This window comes from Malaclemys terrapin, chromosome 9, assembly GCF_027887155.1.
Source record: "Malaclemys terrapin pileata isolate rMalTer1 chromosome 9, rMalTer1.hap1, whole genome shotgun sequence".
Lineage (NCBI taxonomy): Eukaryota > Metazoa > Chordata > Testudines > Emydidae > Malaclemys > Malaclemys terrapin.
This window is the reverse complement of record NC_071513.1, coordinates 98628019-98650204: the sequence shown is the minus strand read 5'-3', so window position 1 is coordinate 98650204 and position 22186 is coordinate 98628019. Positions and strand designations below refer to the sequence as shown.

Here is a 22186-nt window from a genome sequence, read left to right as displayed (position 1 = left end):
ACGGGCGGAGCTGGTGCAGTGGGTTGGGCAGGAGGATGGACGGATGGTTGGACAGACGGACTGGTGGAGCGGTTGCAGTGGGTTGGGCAGGAGGATGGACAGATGGTAGGACAGACGGACAGGCGGAGTGGTTGCAGTGGGTTGGGCAGGAGGATGGACGGATGGTTGGACAGATGGACGGGCGGAGCTGGTGCAGTGGGTTGGGCAGGAGGATGGACGGATGGTCGGACAGACGGACGGGCGGAGCGGTTGCAGTGGGTTGGGTGCTCCTGCCCCAGGGTTCTTGGTACTTTCCCAACAATTCCCAGGTGGGTCAGCAGGGTAAGAGCCCCGGGGGAGCAGAACGGCCAGCAGCCCCTGCCCTCCAGCTCCCCACAGCCAAGGGAAAGGCAGGACCGGGCCCCCAGTCCATGCCCGCTCTATGGCCAGGCAGGAGGACTCGCTGCCCTGTGGCCGGGGCGACCCAGGACCCCGCTGCCGGGCACGACCGCACGTGCCCCCAGCGCCACGTGCGGCGAGTCAGCTCCGGTCCCCCTTCGCGTTCGACCCCGTAAAGCCCCGCCTTCCCCACTGGCCCCGCCCCCGATCATAGCCCCGCCCACTACCACTATCCCCGCCCTTCAGCACCACGGGGGCACGTGGTATGGATTGTCTCCCCGCGATTGGTCCGTTTCGGCCCCGCCCCGCGAGCGACCCCGGCGCCGGCGCAGTGCAGTGCGGAGCAGCGCGATGGAGGACGGCGGCGGCGGGGGCCAGAGCCGGCCGCAGGCGGGGACCTCGGCGGGGGGCGGCGACGAGAAGTCGGGGGGGCCGTGGACCAAGGACCGGAAGGACCCGGCGGCGCCGGCGGACAAGGAGCAGGAGCTGGTGAGAGCGGGACGCGCCTCCGCCCGGGCCCGGGCGCGGAGCTGAGTCACGCCGGGCCCGGCCGGCGCCGCTACGCCCCTGTCCCGCGGTACCCGCCTCCCCCCCCCGGCGGTATCCCCCTCCCCCCCCGGCGATACCTGTCCCCGCGGTACCCGCCTCCCCCCCCCGGCGATATCCCCCTCCCCCCCCGGCGATACCTGTCCCCGCGGTACCCGCCTCCCCCCCCGGCGATATCCCCCTCCCCCCCCGGCGATACCTGTCCCCGCCGCTACGCCCCTGTCCCGCGGTACCCGCCTCCCCCCCCCCGGCGATATCCCCCTCCCCCCCCGGCGATACCTGTCCCCGCGGTACCCGCCTCCCCCCCCCGGCGGTATCCCCCTCCCCCCCCGGCGGTACCTGTCCCCGCCGCTACGCCCCTGTCCCGCGGTACCCGCCTCCCCCCCCCCGGCGATATCCCCCTCCCCCCCCGGCGATACCTGTCCCCGCGGTACCCGCCTCCCCCCCCCCGGCGGTATCCCCCGTCCCCGGGCCGCTGATACCCCCCCCCCCGGCGATACCTGTCCCCGCCGCTACGCCCCTGTCCCGCGGTACCCGCCTCCCCCCCCCCCGGCGATATCCCCCGTCCCCGGGCCGCTGATACCCCCCCCCCCGGCGATACCTGTCCCCGCCGCTACGCCCCTGTCCCGCGGTACCCGCCTCCCCCCCCCCCCCCCCGGCGGTATCCCCCGTCCCCGGGCCGCTGATACCCCCCCCCCCGGCGATACCTGTCCCCGCCGCTACGCCCCTGTCCCGCGGTACCCGCCTCCCCCCCCCCGGCGGTATCCCCCTCCCCCCCCGGCGATACCTGTCCCCGCCGCTACGCCCCTGTCCCGCGGTACCCGCCTCGCCCCCCCCCCCGGCGATACCCCCTCCCCCCCCGGCGATACCTGTCCCCGCGGTACCCCCCTCCCCCCCCGGCGATACCTGTCCCCACCGATACCCCCCGCCCCTGTCCCGCGGTACCCGCCTCCCCCCCCGGCGGTACCTGTCCCCGCCGCTACGCCCCTGTCCCGCGGTACCCGCCTCCCCCCCCCGGCGATATCCCCCTCCCCCCCCGGCGATACCTGTCCCCGCGGTACCCGCCTCCCCCCCCCCGGCGGTATCCCCCGTCCCCGGGCCGCTGATACCCCCCCCCCCGGCGATACCTGTCCCCGCCGCTACGCCCCTGTCCCGCGGTACCCGCCTCCCCCCCCCCCGGCGATATCCCCCGTCCCCGGGCCGCTGATACCCCCCCCCCCGGCGATACCTGTCCCCGCCGCTACGCCCCTGTCCCGCGGTACCCGCCTCCCCCCCCCCCCCCCGGCGGTATCCCCCGTCCCCGGGCCGCTGATACCCCCCCCCCCCCCGGCGATACCTGTCCCCGCCGCTACGCCCCTGTCCCGCGGTACCCGCCTCCCCCCCCCCCCCGGCGGTATCCCCCGTCCCCGGGCCGCTGATACCCCTCCCCCCCCCGGCGATACCTGTCCCCGCCGCTACGCCCCTGTCCCGCGGTACCCGCCTCCCCCCCCCGGCGGTACCTGTCCCCGCCGCTACGCCCCTGTCCCGCGGTACCCGCCTCCCCCCCCCCGGCGGTATCCCCCTCCCCCCCCGGCGATACCTGTCCCCGCCGCTACGCCCCTGTCCCGCGGTACCCGCCTCCCCCCCCGGCGGTACCTGTCCCCGCCGCTACGCCCCTGTCCCGCGGTACCCGCCTCCCCCCCCCCGGCGGTATCCCCCTCCCCCCCCGGCGATACCTGTCCCCGCCGCTACGCCCCTGTCCCGCGGTACCCGCCTCCCCCCCCCCGGCGGTATCCCCCGTCCCCGGGCCGCTGATACCCCCCCCCCCGGCGATACCTGTCCCCGCCGCTACGCCCCTGTCCCGCGGTACCCGCCTCCCCCCCCCCGGCGGTATCCCCCTCCCCCCCCGGCGATACCTGTCCCCGCCGCTACGCCCCTGTCCCGCGGTACCCGCCTCCCCCCCCCCGGCGGTATCCCCCGTCCCCGGGCCGCTGATACCCCCCCCCCCCGGCGATACCTGTCCCCGCCGCTACGCCCCTGTCCCGCGGTACCCGCCTCCTCCCCCCCGGCGGTATCCCCCGTCCCCGGGCCGCTGATACCCCCCCCCCCCCGGCGATACCTGTCCCCGCCGCTACGCCCCTGTCCCGCGGTACCCGCCTCGCCCCCCCCCCCCCGGCGATACCCCCTCCCCCCCCGGCGATACCTGTCCCCACCGATACCCCCCGCCCCTGTCCCGCGGTACCCGCCTCGCCCCCCCCCCGGCGGTATCCCCCATCCCCGGGCCGCTGATACCCCTCCCCCCCCCCCCGGCGATACCTGTCCCCGCCGCTACGCCCCTGTCCCGCGGTACCCGCCTCCCCCCCCCCCGGCGGTATCCCCCGTCCCCGGGCCGCTGATACCCCTCCCCCCCCCGGCGATACCTGTCCCCGGGCCGCTGATACCCCCTCCCCCCCCCGGCGATACCTGTCCCCGGGCCGCTGATACCCCTCCCCCCCCCGGCGATACCTGTCCCCGCCGCTACGCCCCTGTCCCGCGGTACCCGCCTCGCCCCCCCCCCCCGGCGATACCCCCTCCCCCCCCGGCGATACCTGTCCCCGCGGTACCCCCCTCCCCCCCCGGCGATACCTGTCCCCACCGATACCCCCCGCCCCTGTCCCGCGGTACCCGCCTCCCCCCCCGGCGGTATCCCCCTCCCTCGGGCCGCTGATACCCCCTCCCCCCCCGGCGATACCTGTCCCCGCCGCTACGCCCCTGTCCCGCGGTACCCGCCTCGCCCCCCCCCCGGCGGTATCCCCCATCCCCGGGCCGCTAATACCCCTCCCCCCCCGGCGATACCTGTCCCCGGGCCGCTGATACCCCCTCCCCCCCCGGCGATACCTGTCCCCGCCGCTACCCCCCGCCCCTGTCCCGCGGTACCCGCCTCGCCCTCTCCCCGGCGATACCCCTCCCTCGGGCCGCTGATACCCCCTCCCCCCCCGGCGATACCTGTCCCCACCGATACCCCCCGCCCCTGTCCCGCGGTACCCGCCTCCCCCCCCGGTGATACCCCCCGTCCCTGGGCCGCTGATACCCCTCCCCCCCCCGGCGATACCTGTCCCGCGGTACCCGCCCCCCGGCGGTATCCCCCTCCCTCGGGCCGCTGATACCCCCTCCCCCCCCCGGCGATACCTGTCCCCGCCGATACCCCCCGCCCCTGTCCCGCGGTACCCGCCTCTCCCCCGCCCCCGGGCCGCTGATACCCCCCCCCCCCCGCGATACCTGTCCCCGCGGTACCCGCCTCGCCCTCCCCCCCGGCGATACCCCTCCCTCGGGCCGCTGATACCCCCTCCCCCCCCGGCGATACCTGTCCCCGCCGCTACGCCCCTGTCCCGCGGTACCCGCCTCCTCCCCCCCCCCCCGGCGATACCTGTCCCCGCCGCTACGCCCCTGTCCCCGCGGTACCCGCCTCGCCCTCCCCCCGGCGATACCCCTCCCTCGGGCCGCTGATACCCCCTCCCCCCCCCGGCGATACCTGTCCCCGCCGATACCCCCCGCCCCTGTCCCGCGATACCCGCCTCGCCCCCCCCCGCCGGTATCCCCCGCCCCTGGGCCGCTGATACCCCCTCCCCCCCGGCGATACCTGTCCCCGCCGCTACGCCCCTGCCCCGCGATAACCTCCTTCCTCCCCCTGGCGAACCCCCCCCAGCGATACCTGTCCCCGCCGATACCCCCTCCCCTCGGCGATACGCCCTTTTCCTGTAATACCTCCCGGCGAAACCCCCCTGCCCCCGGGCCGCCGATACCCCCTCCGGCGCCGATATCCCCCCTGCGATACCTGTCCCCGCCAATACCCCGGGGCCGCTGATACCCCCTCTCCCCCGCCGATACCTCTCCTGCCTCCGCTGATACTCTTCCCCCAGTGATACCTTCCCCCACCGATACCCCTGGGCCGCCGATACCCCCCTGACCCCAGGCTGCTGATACCTGCCCCTAGTGGTACCCCGCCCTGGTGATTATACCCCCAGGCTAGGGACGGGCCCCATGCATCTGGCTAGGGGTCCGTATCCCTCTCATTGGGGTCAGGGACCCGATGCCAAAACCCCCTATCTGGTCACAGAACTGAGTTGCCAGGCCCAGTCCAAAGCCAATTTTCCCTCTTCTCTAGGAGAGCGGAGCCACTACAGAGGCCCCCATACACCCGCCTGGGAGCTGAATTAAAATTTTTATTAAAGTTAATGTTTAAAATTAAATAGACACAAGTTAAGAGGAAAGATACTGTACATCTGGGGTCAGGCTTGAGTTATGAGGGATTACAGGTATCGGCTGCAAGGGTGAAGAGATACATACATATCACATAACCGGCATAGACCCAAATTGGGGTGCGGGAGTTTTTAAAGTGTCAGTGGATAAGTGGGCTCGGGTTTGCCACCCATGGAATGTATAAGGAGTCCAAGGCAGTATCGGTGTAGCGAATGAGTACATGGGTGGGGTGCGTCCCTTGGTTCATCAGGGAAGGAAGTGGGTTATTTCCCTGGTTGGCGGTCTCAATTACTACTAATACTCTGCTCAGCCAGGGGGCCAGGGCCTCCTGTTCTAAAGGCACAGACCCCTCCCATCCCCCCATGCCCATCTGTGGATAGAGGGAGAGAGGGCTCTAGGCATAGAGCTGGTTATTTATAACTACGGCCCTATCAAATTCATGGTCCATTCTGGTCAATTTCACTGTCATAGGATTTTAAAAATAGTACATTTTGTGATTTCAGCGATTTCAATCTGAAATTTCTCAGTGTTGTAATTGTAAGGGTCCTGACCCTAAAAGGAGTTGTGGGGGGAGAGGGGGGGTTGCAAGGTTATTGTAGGGGGGTTGTGGTACTGCTATCCTTACTCCCGCACTGCTGCCTTCAGAGCGGGACAGCTGGAGAGCGGTGGCTGCTGGCCGGGAGCTCAGCTCTGAAGGCAGAGCCGCTGCCAGCAGCAGCGCAGAGGTAAGGATGCCATGGTCTGGTATTGCCACCCTTACTTCTGAACTGCTGCCTACAGAGCTGGGCCTCAGTCAGCGGCTGCCACTCTCCGGCCGCCCAGCTCCGAAGACAGCAACACAGAAGTAAGGGTGGCACGGGGTATGGTATTGCCACCCTTACTTCTGTGCTGCCGCTGGGGGGGAAGTGCTGCCTTCAGAGCTGGGTGCCCGGCCAACAGCCGCTGCTCTCTGACCACTCAGCTCTGAAGGCAGCGCAGAAGTAAGGGTGACGGCAATACCGCCCCCCCACCCCAAAAATAACGTTGTGACCCCCCTGCAACTCCCTTTTGGGTCAGGACCCCTAATTTGAGAAATGCTGGTCTCCCTCGTGAAATCTGAGTAGTATAGGGTAAAAGCACACAAAAGATCAGATTTCACAGTGGGGAGACCAGATTTCATGGTCCATGATGCATTTTTCATGGCCATGAATTTGGTAGGGCCCTATTTCTAAGGTTCCCTGAAGGCCACTGGGTGTTGCTCTGAACTGGTGAAAGCCATGGTCCCTGCCCACAAGGAGCACAGAGGAAGAGGAGGGATAAGGAAGGATGAGAGCTGCAGTGCTAGGCTCCCTTTGTGCACAGCTGGGTGGTTGTAATGGGCTGACTAATAGTTAGACGGGGCAGGAACTCTCTAAGCCGGTGCCCAGGAGCAGAGTGGCGGCTCCTGTTTCGCTGTGATGGCTGGGGGTGCCTGTGAGCCCGGCGTCTTGCTGCAGTCAGAAGCACAAAGTGGGGGTGCAAGTGAGGTAAAGGCGTGTGCTCCTGTGCTCATTGGCTCTGCCAGCTGAGGAGCCTGTTGGACGTGCAGTGTGTAACCTGAAGCGTGTGCGTCGGTCCCTCCCCGGGGCCTCCACTGGCTGCTGGTATTTTGTGGGGCTGCGGGAAGCTTTCCTCTAGGGCTGATGCCCATTTCTCTTCTCCTTTGTTGCAGTCTGAGGAAGACAAACAGCTGCAGGATGAATTGGAGATGCTTGTGGAGCGCTTGGGGGTAAGTTCCCTTTTCCCCTCATGGGCCTGTCCCCTTTTCCCCTCAAGTCACGTCTGTGTGTCAGGCAGCGCCCCCAGCCTTTGGGTCCATTCCGGAGGGGCCGTGTCAAGATCCCTTCAGTATTGGAGCTCCCCTTCAGTATTGGAGCCCCTTTGAATGGGGGAAGTGGGTGCTGGATGTGCAGCTGTCGGTGGGAGTACAGTCTCCCCCTCTCACTCTCTGATGTCCGGGGAGCAGCGTAAGCCAGTGGCTGGTCTCTGGGTTTTGTCCCCTGGGATTGGAAATGACAAATCCCACGCTTCACAGCTTGCTGCTTATCGAAGAGATTTTTCTCCCCTGCGTACAACATTCACTCAGTAGTGACTTCACCTCCAATGCAAACTGCTGGCCTGTTACAGTCCCCAGCCCTCCCAGACCCCAGGAGCAGCACACGTTCAGTGCAAGACAGCTACATCTTTTATTAAATGTCTCTTTTCTGGTAGTTAGCAAGTTAGTACTTTAGGGACCCAGGCTTTCCCTTCGCACCATTATAGCAATTGAGTTTGGTTAAGTTGCCCCTGCTGGGGGGAGAAGGGGGTTCACTATCAAATCCCTGACTGTAGAACTAGCTTTCTATGCCATAGTTTGCCAGCCTTAGGTGTATGGGCAAAGCTCACGTATTTCCCCAGATCTTTGTGTGGGATTAGCAGGTGCAGAGACTTTCAAGCTGCTCTGTGGAGCTGGTCTTTGTTGCCGTTTGTTACAGTGTTTGATGTGTTGTTTGACCCAATACGATACCAGTCTGTCCACCAAGCATGTGGCCAAGGAGCCCCCCTGGTGATTCGCATCTGGCTGAGTCCCGCAGCAAGGTGCCAAAGTTGATAGACGCCGGAGTCCTGTACGTTTCCAAATGAGCTGGCTGGCTGGGCAGGTGTCTGGCGGCTCAGCACTGTGGCTGGCTGCCTGCGCTTGGAAGGAACAGGCGGGTCCGGGATGCTACAGGCAGCTGCCACTTCCTGACAGATGCAGTTGATCCTTGCAGGAGAAGGACACGTCTCTGTATCGCCCTGCCCTGGAGGAGTTGCGTAGGCAGATCCGTTCTTCCACAACCTCCATGACCTCTGTTCCGAAGCCCCTGAAGTTCTTACGGCCTCACTATGGCAAGCTGAAGGAGATCTATGAGAACATGGCTCCTGGAGAGAACAAGGTGAGGGGTTCCCAGCTGCTGCGTGTGGGGCTGGAATCACTGGGCAGGTGGGGATGGCAGTGCAGCAACCTGGTTGTGTAGAGTACAAGTTAACTGTTGCTATCTGTGTGCAACCGGAGGAAAGATCTTAAGATAGCATCAGACTACACAGCACCTGCCACTGAAACGAGCACTGGACTAACAGGGTGATCAGGGGATCAAGCTCTGTGCATCGAACCCTGCATATACTGGGTGAATTGCTGGGTGTAACGATTTGCAGTGATTGCAGCACATGTGCAGCTTGTCATGCCGCTAAAGTGTTTTGACTCAAACTGCATGCTGGGAGCTGTAGTTTCTGAGGGTCTCCCTGCCTGCCTGCTGAGTGCTGCAGTGTCCGTGTGCTACTCTTCCACACTGAGGGTGCAGGAAGGGGCGTGGTGCTACTTAGCTCGCTGTGCTGGCATGGGGGTGACTGTCTCGGCACTTTCTCCCGCAGCGTTTTGCAGCTGACATCATTTCCGTTCTGGCGATGACCATGAGTGGGGAGCGAGAGTGTCTGAAATACCGGCTAGTGGGGTCCCAGGAGGAGCTGGCATCATGGGGACATGAATATGTCAGGTGAGAAATACTGTCTATGTAATGTGTGATCCAGTTCTGATTAAATGTCCCCCATGATGGGGCTTGTCCCCCATTTCCCTTGGGAAACTGTTCCACAGGCTGTTTGGTCTGAGTCCAGGGTGATGCGGAGGGTGGATAGATTTCTCTGACCAGAAGACCTTGATAGTCATCCGTGCCCATCCTTGTCTCGTTCCTTCTATCTGCAGCCCTGTGAATAATATCCCTCCTTTCTGCCTACACCCAGATATGCCCATGCTGGGATCATTGCTTTCCCAGTTGCCTTGCCAAGCTAGGTAGATCCATCACTTTTAATGATCCCGCATAACCTCCAGCCCCTGAACTGTTTCTATGGCTTTTCTCTGTACTCCCGCCAACCTGTCAGTATCAGTGTGGTAGTCTGAGGCACAGTGCCCCAGACAGTCTCCCCCCAGCTGTGTAGAATGGGGCTGCCCCCTTCCTACTCCAGGACTTGAGTCTTCTGGGATGGAGGTTCCCAGGGAAGGGCCTGTGCCCTTCTGGCCTATGAATAAGCATCTCAAAATCAGTCATGTTTTTTTTTAATTTTATTTTTTTTAAGATGAACATCTTATTCTTTGTCCATTTCACCAGACTCTCTTGGTCTGTTTGTATCGTTTCTCTGTCCTCACTGGTATTTGCCGCTCCTTTCGATTATCTGTTTAATTAATGTACTTTTTACTCCCTTCTCTTTAATAAAGAAGGCTGGACCTAACACTGACCCTGTGTGTGGCGCCCCCCCCCATGCATCTCCCCCCGCACAACATCTCTACTTCACGAAATATTAGTATATCATCCTTTCAGCCAGTTTTTAAGAATGTCTGGTTCTGCAGATCAGATTCCCCAAACAGGGGCAGAGTGAAATTGACCTGATTCTTGTCAGTTTGGTGAGGGGGGACGGAAACAGCTGTGAAACAAAGCTTGTAAATTTCACTCTTTTCTTTATAAAGCGCTGAGCAGCTGCTGAGACCCTAAAGCCGTCTGTCAGCAAGCTCAGGTAGACAGCATTGCATTGGCTCACATTTATAAAGTTATTTCCAACCACTAAGATCGGAAACTTTTTTTGAGCTAAAGCCTGTTTGGCCAGGTCCCTCCCTGAAGAAGTCGAGTGGTTCTTTTGAGCCCTGCCTTAGGATACTTATTATGTGCACTGGCCTGTGTGTATTGAAGTTCCCCAAGTTGAATGAAAATCTCTGGAACAGGCTGGGGGCTAATGAACCAGAATTAGAGTGTGGCACTTGTGCTTCCACACATCCCAGAGAAGATGGAAAATCTGCCCGGTTGGATGCCTGCCCCAAAGAGCGTTTCTGTTTCTGTTTTCGTTGGTGTTAACAAAGTCAGTGGGATTGTGTGGGTGCTGCCCCGGGAAGCTCAGGGCTGGATGTTCAGACATGGGTATTTGTGAGAGGGCTGCTGGACTTCACTGACATGTCCGATCTGATTGGGAACCATCTCCTTGGAGGACTGTGAACTATCCAGCAACAGGCATAACTCAGCCATGATCTCCCCCACCTCCCCCCCTTCCCAGGATTTAGCCCCTTGTGGGCTGTTACCCTGTTCAGACGAGGGCATGCAGCTTCCGTTGAGCACTGCAGGGATCGCAGCCCTGTAGGAGAAGTGGTGCTGTAGCCGTCTTGCCCTGGGCGCCAGGTTGTTGCCTTGTGTTATGATGGTCTCTTTCCCTTTGCCCCCACAGACACCTGGCGGGCGAGGTTGCTAAGGAATGGCAGGAGGTTGATGAGGCTGACAAGGCCCAGAGGGAAACGCTGCTGACCCTGGTGAAGGAGATTGTGCCCTACAACATGGCCCACAATGCGGAGCACGAAGCCTGTGACCTGCTGATGGAGATTGAGCAGATGGACATGCTAGAGAAATATATTGACGACAACGCCTACTCCAAGGTCTGCCTGTACCTGACCAGGTGAGGGAGCCAGGCTGCTCTGTGATGGGGATTGGCCCTTTGCTGTTTGAGCTCTGCCTGTCCTATTGAAAGCTGGAAACTACCCCTATGTGGTGCAGAAGTCCCCGGGTAGATGGCAGGGTGCCATGATTGCTGGAACACTTCCCGCTCTAGGTGACTGGGAGCGTTTGATACAGCTACATAAGAGCAGCTGTCAGAGTGAGCTGTTGAGGGGCTGGTTGGAGCTCTGTACGCTGACCCAGATCTCCCCTCTGAGCAGTAAGACCTGTCTGTTCCTGATCTCAGTAGCAGCTGGACTTACCTTCTTCTGTCTCCTTCCCGAAGCTGTGTGAGCTACGTCCCTGAACCCGAGAACTCAGCCCTCCTCCGCTGTTCCCTGGGAATCTTCCGCAAGTTCAGCCGCTACCCGGAAGCCCTGCGCCTGGCCCTCATGCTGAACGACATGGAGCTGGTGGAGGACATCTTCACCTCCTGCAAAGACGTGTAGGTGGAGATCGGCTTTTCAGAGCCGGGGCCCTGCTCGGGGAGGGAGCTGCGGTAGACCAGCCTCTGCCTTGTCGTCATGGGGTACAGATTCTACCGCCTTCAGGTCCCCTCTCCTACCCCAGGCCAGGAGTGATTGGGCGTTAGCGCCACCTGAGGGGACTTGAGAGCTGTGGAATGAGTCTGGGGTCTCAGTTCACCTTGTAGCATGACAGGTGGCTTCATGGTTAAAACAACCATCACAATTGGCACTAACTGGTCCCTTGCTGGCAGCCTCAGCAGAGAGGTCAAGGACCAGGTGGGCCAGGGGCACTGGCCCCCTGCTGCTTGCCCAAGAGGGCCCCTCTGTTGGCAGTGCAATGGTGGGCAGGGTTGCCCTTCTGCTGCCCAGGCGTCCCTTGTTCAGGCATTGACCTTTAAGGCTGCTGATCTGGTGAAACCCCCTTGTCCTGCCCCTGTTGGGGTTGGACTGAAACTTGAGCCTTCTCGCTCCCCTCTGACTGCTGAGGATGGGGCATGAAATGAGCTCGACTAGCATAACCTACACTAGACCAGTGAGACTCATGAGCCCCCTCTAGTGGTTGCTCCACATACGATAAGAATCTACTACAGCTGCTGACTAAGGGAGGTACTCCTGTAGCTCAGGCAGTAGAGACTTACGCTCTTTGTCTTGACGTTCCCATGCTCCAGCTCCGTTGACAGAACGTTGACGTTCCGGGGATGGAGAGGGGATGGTGGGACGCCCCAGCAGTGCTGCCGTCCTCTCTCTGGTACTCTGCCCTGGCCCTGCTTGCTGCCTCTACTGGGCCGGTTCTGAAGGGCTAAGCTTCAGTGGCTTTGCTGGGAGGGGGCAAGAGCAGCTGCTCCCTGCATGCCCCTGGAATGGGAACCTCCTTCCAGGCCGGCGTGGCAGCCAGGGCTCTGCCACGCAGGCGAGTGGGCAGGAAGCAGACAGGAGTTCCTGATGCAGGCGCTGTCTCTGGGCCTGACCCGAAGCTGACTGGAAAGTTCCCTTTGACCTGTAGAGCAAGGTCCTACCACAGTGCAGGGTCGCAGCTTGGCCCAGCCCCTGATGCCATCACATCTCCCTCTGCCTTGTGATGATGGAGCTGCTCTTGCGAATTCGGGGGGATGGGAGAGCCAGGGGAAGCCTGACTGGCTGGGTTTCCTCAGGCTGGGTCGGGTCTGTTTGAGGAGAGAAAGGAGCTGTACTGAGAGTATTCCAGCAGGTTTGTGCCAAGGGGAGGGGAGCCCAGGCCCTCACTGCCTGGCATTGACTCCCCCTCTCTCCCTCGCCGGCACAGGGTCATCCAGAAGCAGATGGCCTTCATGCTGGGCCGCCACGGCGTCTTCCTGGAGCTAAACGAGGACGTGGAGGAGTATGAGGACCTCACCGAGATCATGTCCAACGTCCAGCTCAACAGTAACTTCCTGGCCTTGGCCAGAGAGGTGAGGTGCCTGGCCCGGCCTCCCAGCAAGCTGGGGTGGGGTGGGGAGAAGGCTCAGGGCTGCACCCAAGGTCCCCAACTGCTGGGTGCTGGCACAGAGGCCAGGCTGCCCGCAAACTGGGACTCCTGGGGGGGAACAGACACTCTGACTTGTATGGGGGGTTATCAATGCGTCTGGTCTCCCGCCACCCCCAATACGTGCTTGGTCGCACCAGGAAGAGCCCCTGTGTGTGCACGGCAAGGAGCAGGCTGCAGGGGACGCCGTCGCTGCTGCCATTCGCACTGTCCCTTTGGAGGGGCTGAGAGTGTGGCTGGTTTGGCTGGGGGGGTGACTTCCTCCTCTCTCCTCCTCTTTGCAGCTGGACATAATGGAGCCCAAAGTGCCAGATGACATTTACAAAACACACCTGGAAAATAACCGTAAGCGAAAGCTGCATCTCCTTCTTCGCTTCCTCCTGCACGGGGGTGGGACGTCACTGAGCGCAAGGCGTAACCAAGTGGGCCGCCTCATCCTAGAGCACGCGGGCATCTGGCCGGTCCATCTGCAGTTGCAGCCCCGGAGTCGCACTGTCTATGCAGCGCCCCCCTGTGTTGCGCTGAATTGGCTTGGGCTCCTTGGCCATTCCTGGGGGCTTAGCAGGGTGAGGAGGGTAAAAGAACCTCCGGGATCAGGCACTCGAATGTTCGGGGCCCTACCAAGGAGGGCCGGGCACGGGGAGACGCTCCCGAGCTCTGTGGGCCTCGTGAAGCTGCGTTGTGACGCTCTGCCCGGCTCACTCTGGTTTCTGCTCCCTCAGGGTTCGGCGGCAGCGGCTCCCAGGTGGACTCTGCGCGGATGAACTTGGCCTCGTCCTTTGTGAACGGTTTTGTGAACGCGGCCTTCGGGCAGGACAAGCTGCTGACGGATGACGGCAATAAATGGCTGTATAAAAACAAGGATCACGGTGAGCAGGGCAGGACAGGGCGGTTGGACTCTCACTGCAGCTGGGACTGGGCCCTGCAGGAGGTTTCCCAAGTGACCCCTTGTATCTGGCAGTGTCCGGCAGCTTTTCCAAGGGATGCTTCTTATGTTCCCTGAGCCCCATGCCTGGAACTCCTGAGCCAGCCTCTCGGCCCCTAAGCCCTCGCTTCTGTGGGTTAAATAACCAATCCTGCTGGCTCGTGCCCGCAACTCCCAGGCCCACCTGATCCTAATGGGGAGAGCGCCCCGTAGGGGTCACGCTGTCAGCCACGCGTGAACTTGAATGTAGAATGGTGGAGCTGTAATTCATGGGGACTACATATCCCAGCATGCAACATTCCAGTTGGCCCTGATTTGCCAGGCTGCACTGCATGCTGGGGCCTGGAGTCTTCACAGGTCACTTCTCTGGGTTTTAGATGAAGGCAGCTTGTTTTACAGGCCTGCCTGCCTGCCTGCCTCCCCCGTACATCTCTTCCCAGGCCCTGCGTGGAGGTCTCAAATGCCACCTTTGCATGGAGTCAAGGCCAAACTACTCCAGCAGCGTGTGACAGAGGAATTGACCTTTGTGGAGTATCCAGACCGGCTGTCTGGGAGAACGGAGCTGCCAGCGAATGTGCTGCAGAGCTCTGTGCCCCTCTGTCCCTGGGGCTGCTCCCTGATTGGGCCCCCAAAGGCAGCAGAGGGAAACCAAGGCTACAGAAAGAGCTGGATGCCCCAGTGGAATTGTTCTGAGGAGCTCCCCCATGCCCAGCATGTTAGGAATACGGGGTGTGCAAGGGAAAGGAGCCACTGGGGAACCCCAGCTCCCGTCTGGGGGCGTAGGGCCCGGTCGTGATTCCAGGTCTGATGTGGGGGCTTCTCCTTGTGCTGCAGGTATGCTGAGCGCCGCAGCCTCGCTGGGGATGATCCTGCTGTGGGACGTGGATGGGGGGCTCACGCAGATCGACAAGTACCTGTACTCCTCCGAGGACTACATTAAGGTGGGTGGTGCTGCTCTGGGCTCGGGCTAAGGTGCAGCCCCACTGGACATGGAGCCATGGCTCACATGCTGGCACGCCTGGTGGCATAGCTGCAGGGCCAGTCCTGCCAGGGACATAAGTACCAACCTCAGTCTGCCCAGCTGAATGCTTCACCCTGCCTGAGAACTGCCACACTGTTCTCCTCCTCTCTGGGTCCCGACTGGTGATTGGCAGCACAGTGCTCCCTGGCTGAAGCTTGGCTCATTGAGATTCACTAGGGGGTCCTTAATGCAGAGACATGACCTTTGAAGACTACAAGTCCCAGCAGGCAATGCACCTGATCTGATCCCAATGGAGCATTGCATGATGGGGCTTGTAGTTCCCACAGGCTGCACCTCTGTGTGGGTTATGACCAATGCAATCTGCCTACTTTTGTGTGAGTTGGGTGTAGCCCTGTGGGTAGACCTTGGGCGCCCCCCCCCCGTTGCGTGTGGTGCAATAACTGCATGTGCCAGCTGTCCCCAAGGCAGCCCCATGATGGTCTGGCTGATGGTGCCTTTATCCTGCAGTCGGGAGCCCTGCTGGCTTGTGGCATTGTGAACTCGGGGGTGAGGAATGAATGTGACCCTGCCCTCGCTTTGCTGTCCGACTACGTCCTCCACAACAGCAACACCATGAGGATCGGCGCCATCTTTGGGTAAGGGCCTGCCCAGCCCCTGCTCCCACCACGGGCGGTTCCTGTGGCTAACGCTCCTTTGGGATTCTGTTGCAGGCTGGGACTGGCCTACGCTGGGTCCAACCGGGAAGACGTTTTGACTCTGCTGCTACCCGTGATGGGAGACTCCAAGTCCAGCATGGAGGTGAGGGCTCAGGCCGGGCCAGTGCGCTGATCTCAGGGGTGGAAGAGGGTCGACAGCATCATGGCTGGAGTATTGACATTGGCTCCAACCCGAGCTCTGGCCCCGCCTCTCAGCAGCTTCCCAGCATGGTTGGAGGGTAGCGGTGATAAAGGACAGGTGGGGGCAGTGGGTCTCTGAACTGCAGCTCCTCGGGATACTCCGTGAAATGGGACCCGACAGCATCCCCAGGGTCTCCCCCCACAGTCTGTGGGAGCCAACAGGAGCAGCCCAGTCTCCAGAGACCTCTGGGTGTGAACGCGAGTCCTCAGACCCTCCACTGCCCAAGCAGTGAGGTTGCTTCACATGCTCAACTCCAATTGTTTCAGCTGTTCCTGCCCCCTTCCCCTCTCCCCACAACCCAGAGGCTGCTCCCAGTGCGAGCCCCTCTGAGCAGTCCCCCAAAGGCCGTGGGGTGCAGGCAGGGCTGTTACTCAGTGAGCTCAGCTCTCCCTCCTTCCCGCCCCAGGTGGCCGGCGTGACGGCCCTGGCCTGCGGCATGATAGCGGTGGGCTCGTGCAACGGGGATGTCACCTCCACCATCCTCCAGACAGTCATGGAGAAATCGGAGACTGAGCTGAAGGACACCTACGCCAGGTGGCTGCCGCTCGGCCTGGGCCTTAACCACCTGGGTAAGGAAGGGCTTGGGGCTCAGCAGGTCTGCGCATGGTGGCAGGGGTGGAGCGGGCTTTGGTGGAGCCGGGGGTGACTTGGGGGCTGTGGCAAGGAGGGCGTGGCCTTTCCCACCTCACCAGGGCACCGTCACTGTCTGAGCCTGTTCTTGAGGCTCAGAGTGCTGATGGGCAGGGGCTCCTGGCTAACCTGAGGGGGTAGTGCCATAGATCAGGGACTCGACCTTTTGCCCACAGGGTGGTTCATGAAAACCTTGCTCTGTGGCCCATTCTATCCCATAGTCCTTTGCAGCTGCCAAGGACTACCATTGGGTTCTGAGAGGCAGCAGTGGGAGGGGCTATGGGTGGTGGGGCTGGTGTACCAGTTAGAGCTGGGTGCTGGGGTGTGTGTGTGGAAGTCCCATTTGTTGCAGGCTCTGGAATGTTCTGAGCAGGTCCAGCCATGCCCCAGGCGTGCACTGCTCCCCCGGGGGGAGAAACACGGGTGCTGCGCAGGACCCTGCTGGCTAGGGACGCTCATTGAGGAGCTTGGGACTTGCTGGTTTGAGCCCCCCAGCCAGGCGTGTGTCAGCAGAGGGCCTGGGGCCGTGCTGCTCTAATGGGCTGCCCTGTACTCTCCTCGGCAGGGAAGGGGGAGGCCATCGAGGCTATCCTGGCGGCGCTGGAGGTGGTGTCGGAGCCCTTCCGCAGCTTCGCCAACACGTTGGTAGACATCTGCGCCTACGCGGGTGAGTCTCTGGCCAGCTTCGGGGGGGAGTGGGCTGGGCCAGAGCCTAGAGTCACCATAGTCCCTCCTTCCCCCAGGCTCGGGGAACGTGCTGAAGGTGCAGCAGCTGCTCCACATCTGCAGCGAGCACTTCGACACCAAGGAGAAGGAGGAGGACAAGGAGAAGAAGGACAAGAAGGAAAAGGACAAGAAGGAGAGCTCGGCTGACATGGGCGCCCACCAGGTGGGACAGGCGGGAGGGAGCAGACAAATCCCCATTGCTTGGACCCTTTCCTGTGGGGAGACCACTGGGGATCTCTCTTGGCCCTAGTGGATTTGTGGGAGGGGGAGAGGCCTGCAGCAGAACTGCCCATTGTGTGAACCTGCCAGTGCTGGCGATGGGCAAGGGCAGCTCCCTGGACCGGAGATGAGAGCTTGCCAGAGGGGTCGAGTGGGCTGGTCCAGGGTGGGGTCTCTGCACAGCTGAGCCACGGACACCTGCTCCCCAAAGGGAGCTGTACTAGAAGGGGTGAACGGGCCCAATGTGGAGCCATTCATATTGGGAGAGAACCATCTTCCTGACTTCTGGGGGAAGGGGGATATAGCCCCGCTCTAGGTTGGTCCCACGTAGCCTGGGGAGCCTGTGGTGGGCAGGTGATGGAGCTCCCTGGCCAGTTCTCCATCTCCTCTCTGCAGGGCGTGGCAGTGCTGGGGATCGCGCTCATCGCCATGGGGGAGGAGATCGGCGCCGAGATGGCTCTGCGCACGTTCGGCCACCTGGTGAGTGACGCTGCGGGACAGGGTGCTCTGCCTCGGGGGCTGCGGGGCAGAGCGAGGGAGGTGCCTGGAGCTGAGCCGAACGCCAGCGAAGGGCTCGGTGTTGTGGAGCTGGATCCAGGCTGGGAAGGGGGGGACGCAAACGAGAGCAGGCACAGGAGTGTGTGGGGAGTGCCAAGCTGGGGCGCTGCCCTCAAACCGACTGCGTAACCCTCCGCCCCACTCCCAGCAGGCCAGGGCCATGTCCGCTCTGGGTGAGGCCATTGCTTCTCCTCTGGTCCCCTGGATCCGGTCCTGACGCTGCAGCAGCAGAGGGCCCCTGTAGGATTTTCGTTTGCTGCAGCCCTGGGGCAGTTCCAGGAACTCTGGGAGTGGCTGCAAGTCCCTGCCTCGTGAGTGGATTCAGGGACGAGGAGAATGGCCTGGGCCAGGCGACCTGGGAGTGATAGTCCCTCGCCCTGGTGGCTAATGTCTCCCTCCTCCTTTCTGTGCAGCTGAGGTATGGGGAGCCCACCCTGCGCCGAGCCGTCCCCCTTGCCCTGGCGCTCATCTCCGTCTCCAACCCGCGCCTCAACATCCTCGACACCCTCAGCAAGTTCTCCCATGATGCTGACCCCGAGGTCTCCTACAATTCCATCTTTGCCATGGGCATGGTGGGCAGCGGTAAGGGCTGCGTGAGCCCGGGGCAGCCGAGCGGGAGGTGGGCCGGTGACGGAGTTTGCTTCTTGGGACACCCCCCGTCGTCCAGGCTGTGTTCAGGGGGTTCCTGGTCCGAGCGCAGCAGCTGGTAACTTGGGTCAGTGCGCCAGCGGGTCGGGGGAGGAGGGGCTGAATAGCTTCGGTGCCCTCTTCCAGGGGCTGCATGAAACTGACTGCCCTCGCCTGGTCACCTGTTGCTGGCGGGCAGGAGCCTTACTGTCAGCTGGGCTGCTGGTCAAATACTGCAGCCTCTGATGGGTGCTGGGTGAGGTTGGGAAGGGCCCATGGGCACAGGGGAGCTGGGCCTGCTGGAAGCGGCAGGGCCGGGGGGAGCAGGATCTCTGGGGCGGGAGGTGGGTGACGGGCCCTTGTGCCCCAAGGCTGTTGAATGCAGTGTGTGGGTTATGCCAGCAGGGGGGGCTGCATGTGGCCCAGCAACCTGGGAGAGACTGTCCTGCGCTGGCTGGGAGGGGGTTGGATGCCTGTTCCCAGGGCTTTCCCGCTCACCCCGTTTCTTCTGTTTGCAGGCACCAACAACGCCCGGCTGGCCGCGATGCTGAGACAGCTGGCCCAGTACCATGCCAAAGACCCAAACAACCTCTTCATGGTGCGGCTGGCCCAGGTGACTGCCGGAGCTGCCGGTCTTGGTTCCCTCGGGTGGGTGGGGGTTCTGGTGCTCTGAGCGCTTCCCAGCTGCGTCTTGCCCCAGAGGTCAGCTGGACTGATCAGCCGCTGGGGGATAGCGCCTGCTCAGTGAGCGGTGGGCCTGGGGCGTCACTGTCTGGTCTTACGCCGTCCTGGCCAGGAGCCCTCTGTGCTCACGTGCTCTTTGCTTGCTGTGCAGGGTCTGACCCACCTTGGGAAGGGGACACTCACCCTGTGTCCCTACCACAGCGACCGCCAGCTGATGAGCCAGGTGGCTGTCGCGGGGCTGCTGACTGTCCTGGTGTCCTTCCTGGACGTGCGCAACAGTGAGTACCTGTGTGTCTGATCCTCCTGGAGAGGAGGGAGCCAGCAGCCGGCCCCTCAGGCAGGCTCCTGGGACCAAAGGGATGTTATTCCCGTGTGGGGGCGGGGCAGATGGCTGCTCCCAGCCCCAGGGAATCCCCTGCTGTGTTGGTTGCCCGCAGGCTCTCCTAGCAGGCAGGCTGCCTTGCCTTTCGCCCGTGGAGCGGATGGGTGGGGCCATGCCTGCGATCCTGGTACTGAGGCGGCGGTGGCCTGTTGGGATGCCTTGCCATGGCAGGTGGCAGCAGCCAGGCGACCGAGACCTCGCTTTGGGGTGAGTATTGGGGGCCTAACGCTTCTTCTCTCTCCCCCTAGTCATCCTGGGCAAATCCCACTATGTTCTGTATGGGCTGGTGGCCGCCATGCAGCCGCGCATGCTGGTGACCTTTGATGAGGAGCTGCGGCCTCTGCCAGTGTCGGTCAGGGTGGGGCAGGTAAGGAGGCATGGTCCCTCAGGGCTCCGGTTAGAGGGGCACATGGGAGGTGAGCTTATTGAACAGACTAAGTGAAGCTGTTCTGAGGTCCCTGGGCTGGATGGGGACGTGGGTCTGTTTCCTCCCAGGAGCTGCTGGGTCAGTGCAGAGGCCATGATGGCTCATGCCAGGGATGAAGCCTCGCCAGCGCCTGTCCTGGCATCTGGGTCCCAGAGTTCGGTGGCCGGCGGGTGATACGTGGTGGCCGGGATGCCTCTGTGCCCTCGGCTCTAACCTCTTGCCTCCCGTCCAGGCTGTAGACGTGGTGGGCCAGGCGGGCAAACCGAAGACCATCACTGGCTTCCAGACGCACACGACGCCGGTGCTGCTGGCACACGGCGAGCGGGCAGAGCTGGCCACAGAGGAACATCTGCCAGTCACCCCCATCCTGGAGGGTTTCGTCATCCTGCGCAAGAACCCCAACTACGATGTCTGAGCTGACATGGGGGATTGTGGGAGAGACAGCACTGGGCAGCGCCTGATGGGGGCAGGCGCTGGGCATCACACTGGGTGGTTTTGTTACTGAAAGAGCGGATTTAAAAAATAAACTCGAGAGAGACTGGCGCTGCTCATTGTTTGCTGTGGGAGCAGCATGTGTGGGCGGGGGGCTGGTCCCAGGCCTGGTCCCCTCTGTCCTGGACTACAGACAGGGAGCTGAGTCATGGCTGGTGCCTTGCCAGGGACCTGTAGCATCTCTCTCTAGCTATGTCCCATGTGAGCGGCAATGAGCAGCGGATGTGATGGCTCAAGCCCCAGTGGCTCCCCCCCTTTCCCAGCTAGACAGACTCAAAGGGGGGTGGGAGGGGCTGGACCAGCTCACTGAGGGGTGGGTGGATTCGCCTTTGCAGGGAGACCTGGTACGGCCTTACTCTGGTGCAGGGGTGTCAGACTCGGACAGAGGAGAGTGCTAGGGCTGCTCGTTAATTCTAGGCCATGATACATACTCGACTCTGAACTCCCCCCGTGCACACAGAACCCCCCCCCACACACACACACAGTCGCTTTGAGCCGCGATGGGTAGGTGAGTGCAGGGCGCTGACACTGGGGAGGAGCGGGAGAGGTTTCCTCGTTTGTCCCCTTTCTGGATATGCACATCCCAGGCACTGCTGGTCACGAGCAGGCTATGACCCTCCTGGCTTTCTCCCCCACCACTTGCTGGCCCTGCAGGATGGGCAGGAATGACGAGGGGCAGTGGGTGCCCCTGGAGCTGGTGCTGCTTGGCAGTGCTGGGGGGGGGGGGGCTCTGCACAGGGCCAGTTTACCCTTTTCCCTCCACCTTTCCTTTGGAGCACACAGTGGGGCTGCGCTCTCAGCTGATCCCACCCCGAAAAATATCTCCTCAATCTAAAGATGGCCTGAGGTGAATGAGTGTGGGCCAGGGTTCAAGGTGGCAGAAATGGAGGCTGGGCTGCAACTGGCCGGAGCCCCTGCGCAGAGGGAAGTGCAATGTGGGGGTCTGGGAAAGACTTTCCCCTGGCTGGGCTCACAGTGCTTCCCCCACGCAGGAACAGTGAGTGGAGATGCAGGGGCTCCCTCGTCGGCTTCCCTCAGCTGCAGTGGAAGTCAAGGCTCTTCAAACTGCCTCCAGTCGCCCATTTCCAGGGGTGCAGCCACGCCAACCGGCCCGTGCCTGGGACCTTCCGAAAGCTGGGCAGGGACAGGCGCTCGGCTCCTTTGATAAATGCAAAATAATGCACACAGGAAACCATAATCCCAACTGTACATATAAAGTGAGTGGGTCTAAATTAGCTGTTACCGCTCAAGAAAGAGATCTTGACGTCATTGTGGATAGTTCTCTGAAAACATCCACGCAACGTGCAGCGGTAGGCAAAAAAGTGAACAACGTTGGGAATCATTAAGAAAGGGATAGATAATGATATTTTCTGTCTTGCCTCTATAAATCCATGGTACGCCCATACCTTGAATGCTGCGTGCAGATGGGGTCACCCCATCTCAAAAAAGATATAGTGGACTTGGAAAAGGTTCAGAAAAGGGCAACAAAAATGATTAGGGGTATAGAACGGCTTCCGTAGGAGGAGAGATTAATAAGGCTGGGACTTTTTCAGCTTGGAAAAGAGACGACGGGGGGATATGATAGAGGTCTATAAAATCATGACTGGTATGGAGAAAGTAAATAAGGAAGTGTTATTTACTCCTCATAACACAAGAACTAGGGATCACCCAATGAAATTAATAGGCAGTAGATTTAAAACAAATAGAAGTATTTTTTCACACAGCATAGTCAGTCTGTGGAACTCTTTGCCAGAGAATGTTGTGAAGGCCAAGACTATAACAGGGTTCAAAAAATAACTAGATAAATTCATGGAGGATAGGTCCATCAATGGTGTCCCTAGTCTCTGTTTGCCAGAAGCTGGGAATGGGCGTGAGGGGATGGATCACTTGATGATGACCTGTTCTGTTCATTCCCTCTGAGGCACCTGGCATTGGCCATTGTTGGAAGACAGGATCCTGGGTTAGATGAACCTTTGGTTTGACCCAGTATGGCCATTCTTATGTTACATTCTCACAGGGAAGC

At 61.8% G+C, this 22186-nt stretch overlaps 1 protein-coding gene across 1 annotated transcript; it reads left to right on the top strand.

Annotated features, from left to right (window-relative positions):
* Positions 1–753: 753 nt before the first annotated feature.
* On the top strand, positions 754–20212 carry PSMD2 (proteasome 26S subunit ubiquitin receptor, non-ATPase 2). Its single transcript, XM_054039679.1, has 21 exons — positions 754–867; positions 6833–6889; positions 7911–8075; positions 8551–8672; positions 10384–10608; positions 10933–11091; positions 12396–12540; positions 12899–12959; positions 13337–13483; positions 14374–14480; positions 15029–15156; positions 15232–15319; positions 15825–15987; positions 16614–16715; positions 16792–16937; positions 17390–17473; positions 17965–18133; positions 18697–18791; positions 19014–19140; positions 19493–19611; positions 19904–20212. Exons 2-21 carry the CDS (start codon positions 6869–6871, stop codon positions 20084–20086), a joined length of 2556 nt encoding a protein of 851 aa, XP_053895654.1. The 5' UTR covers positions 754–867; positions 6833–6868; the 3' UTR covers positions 20087–20212.
* Positions 20213–22186: the final 1974 nt, after the last annotated feature.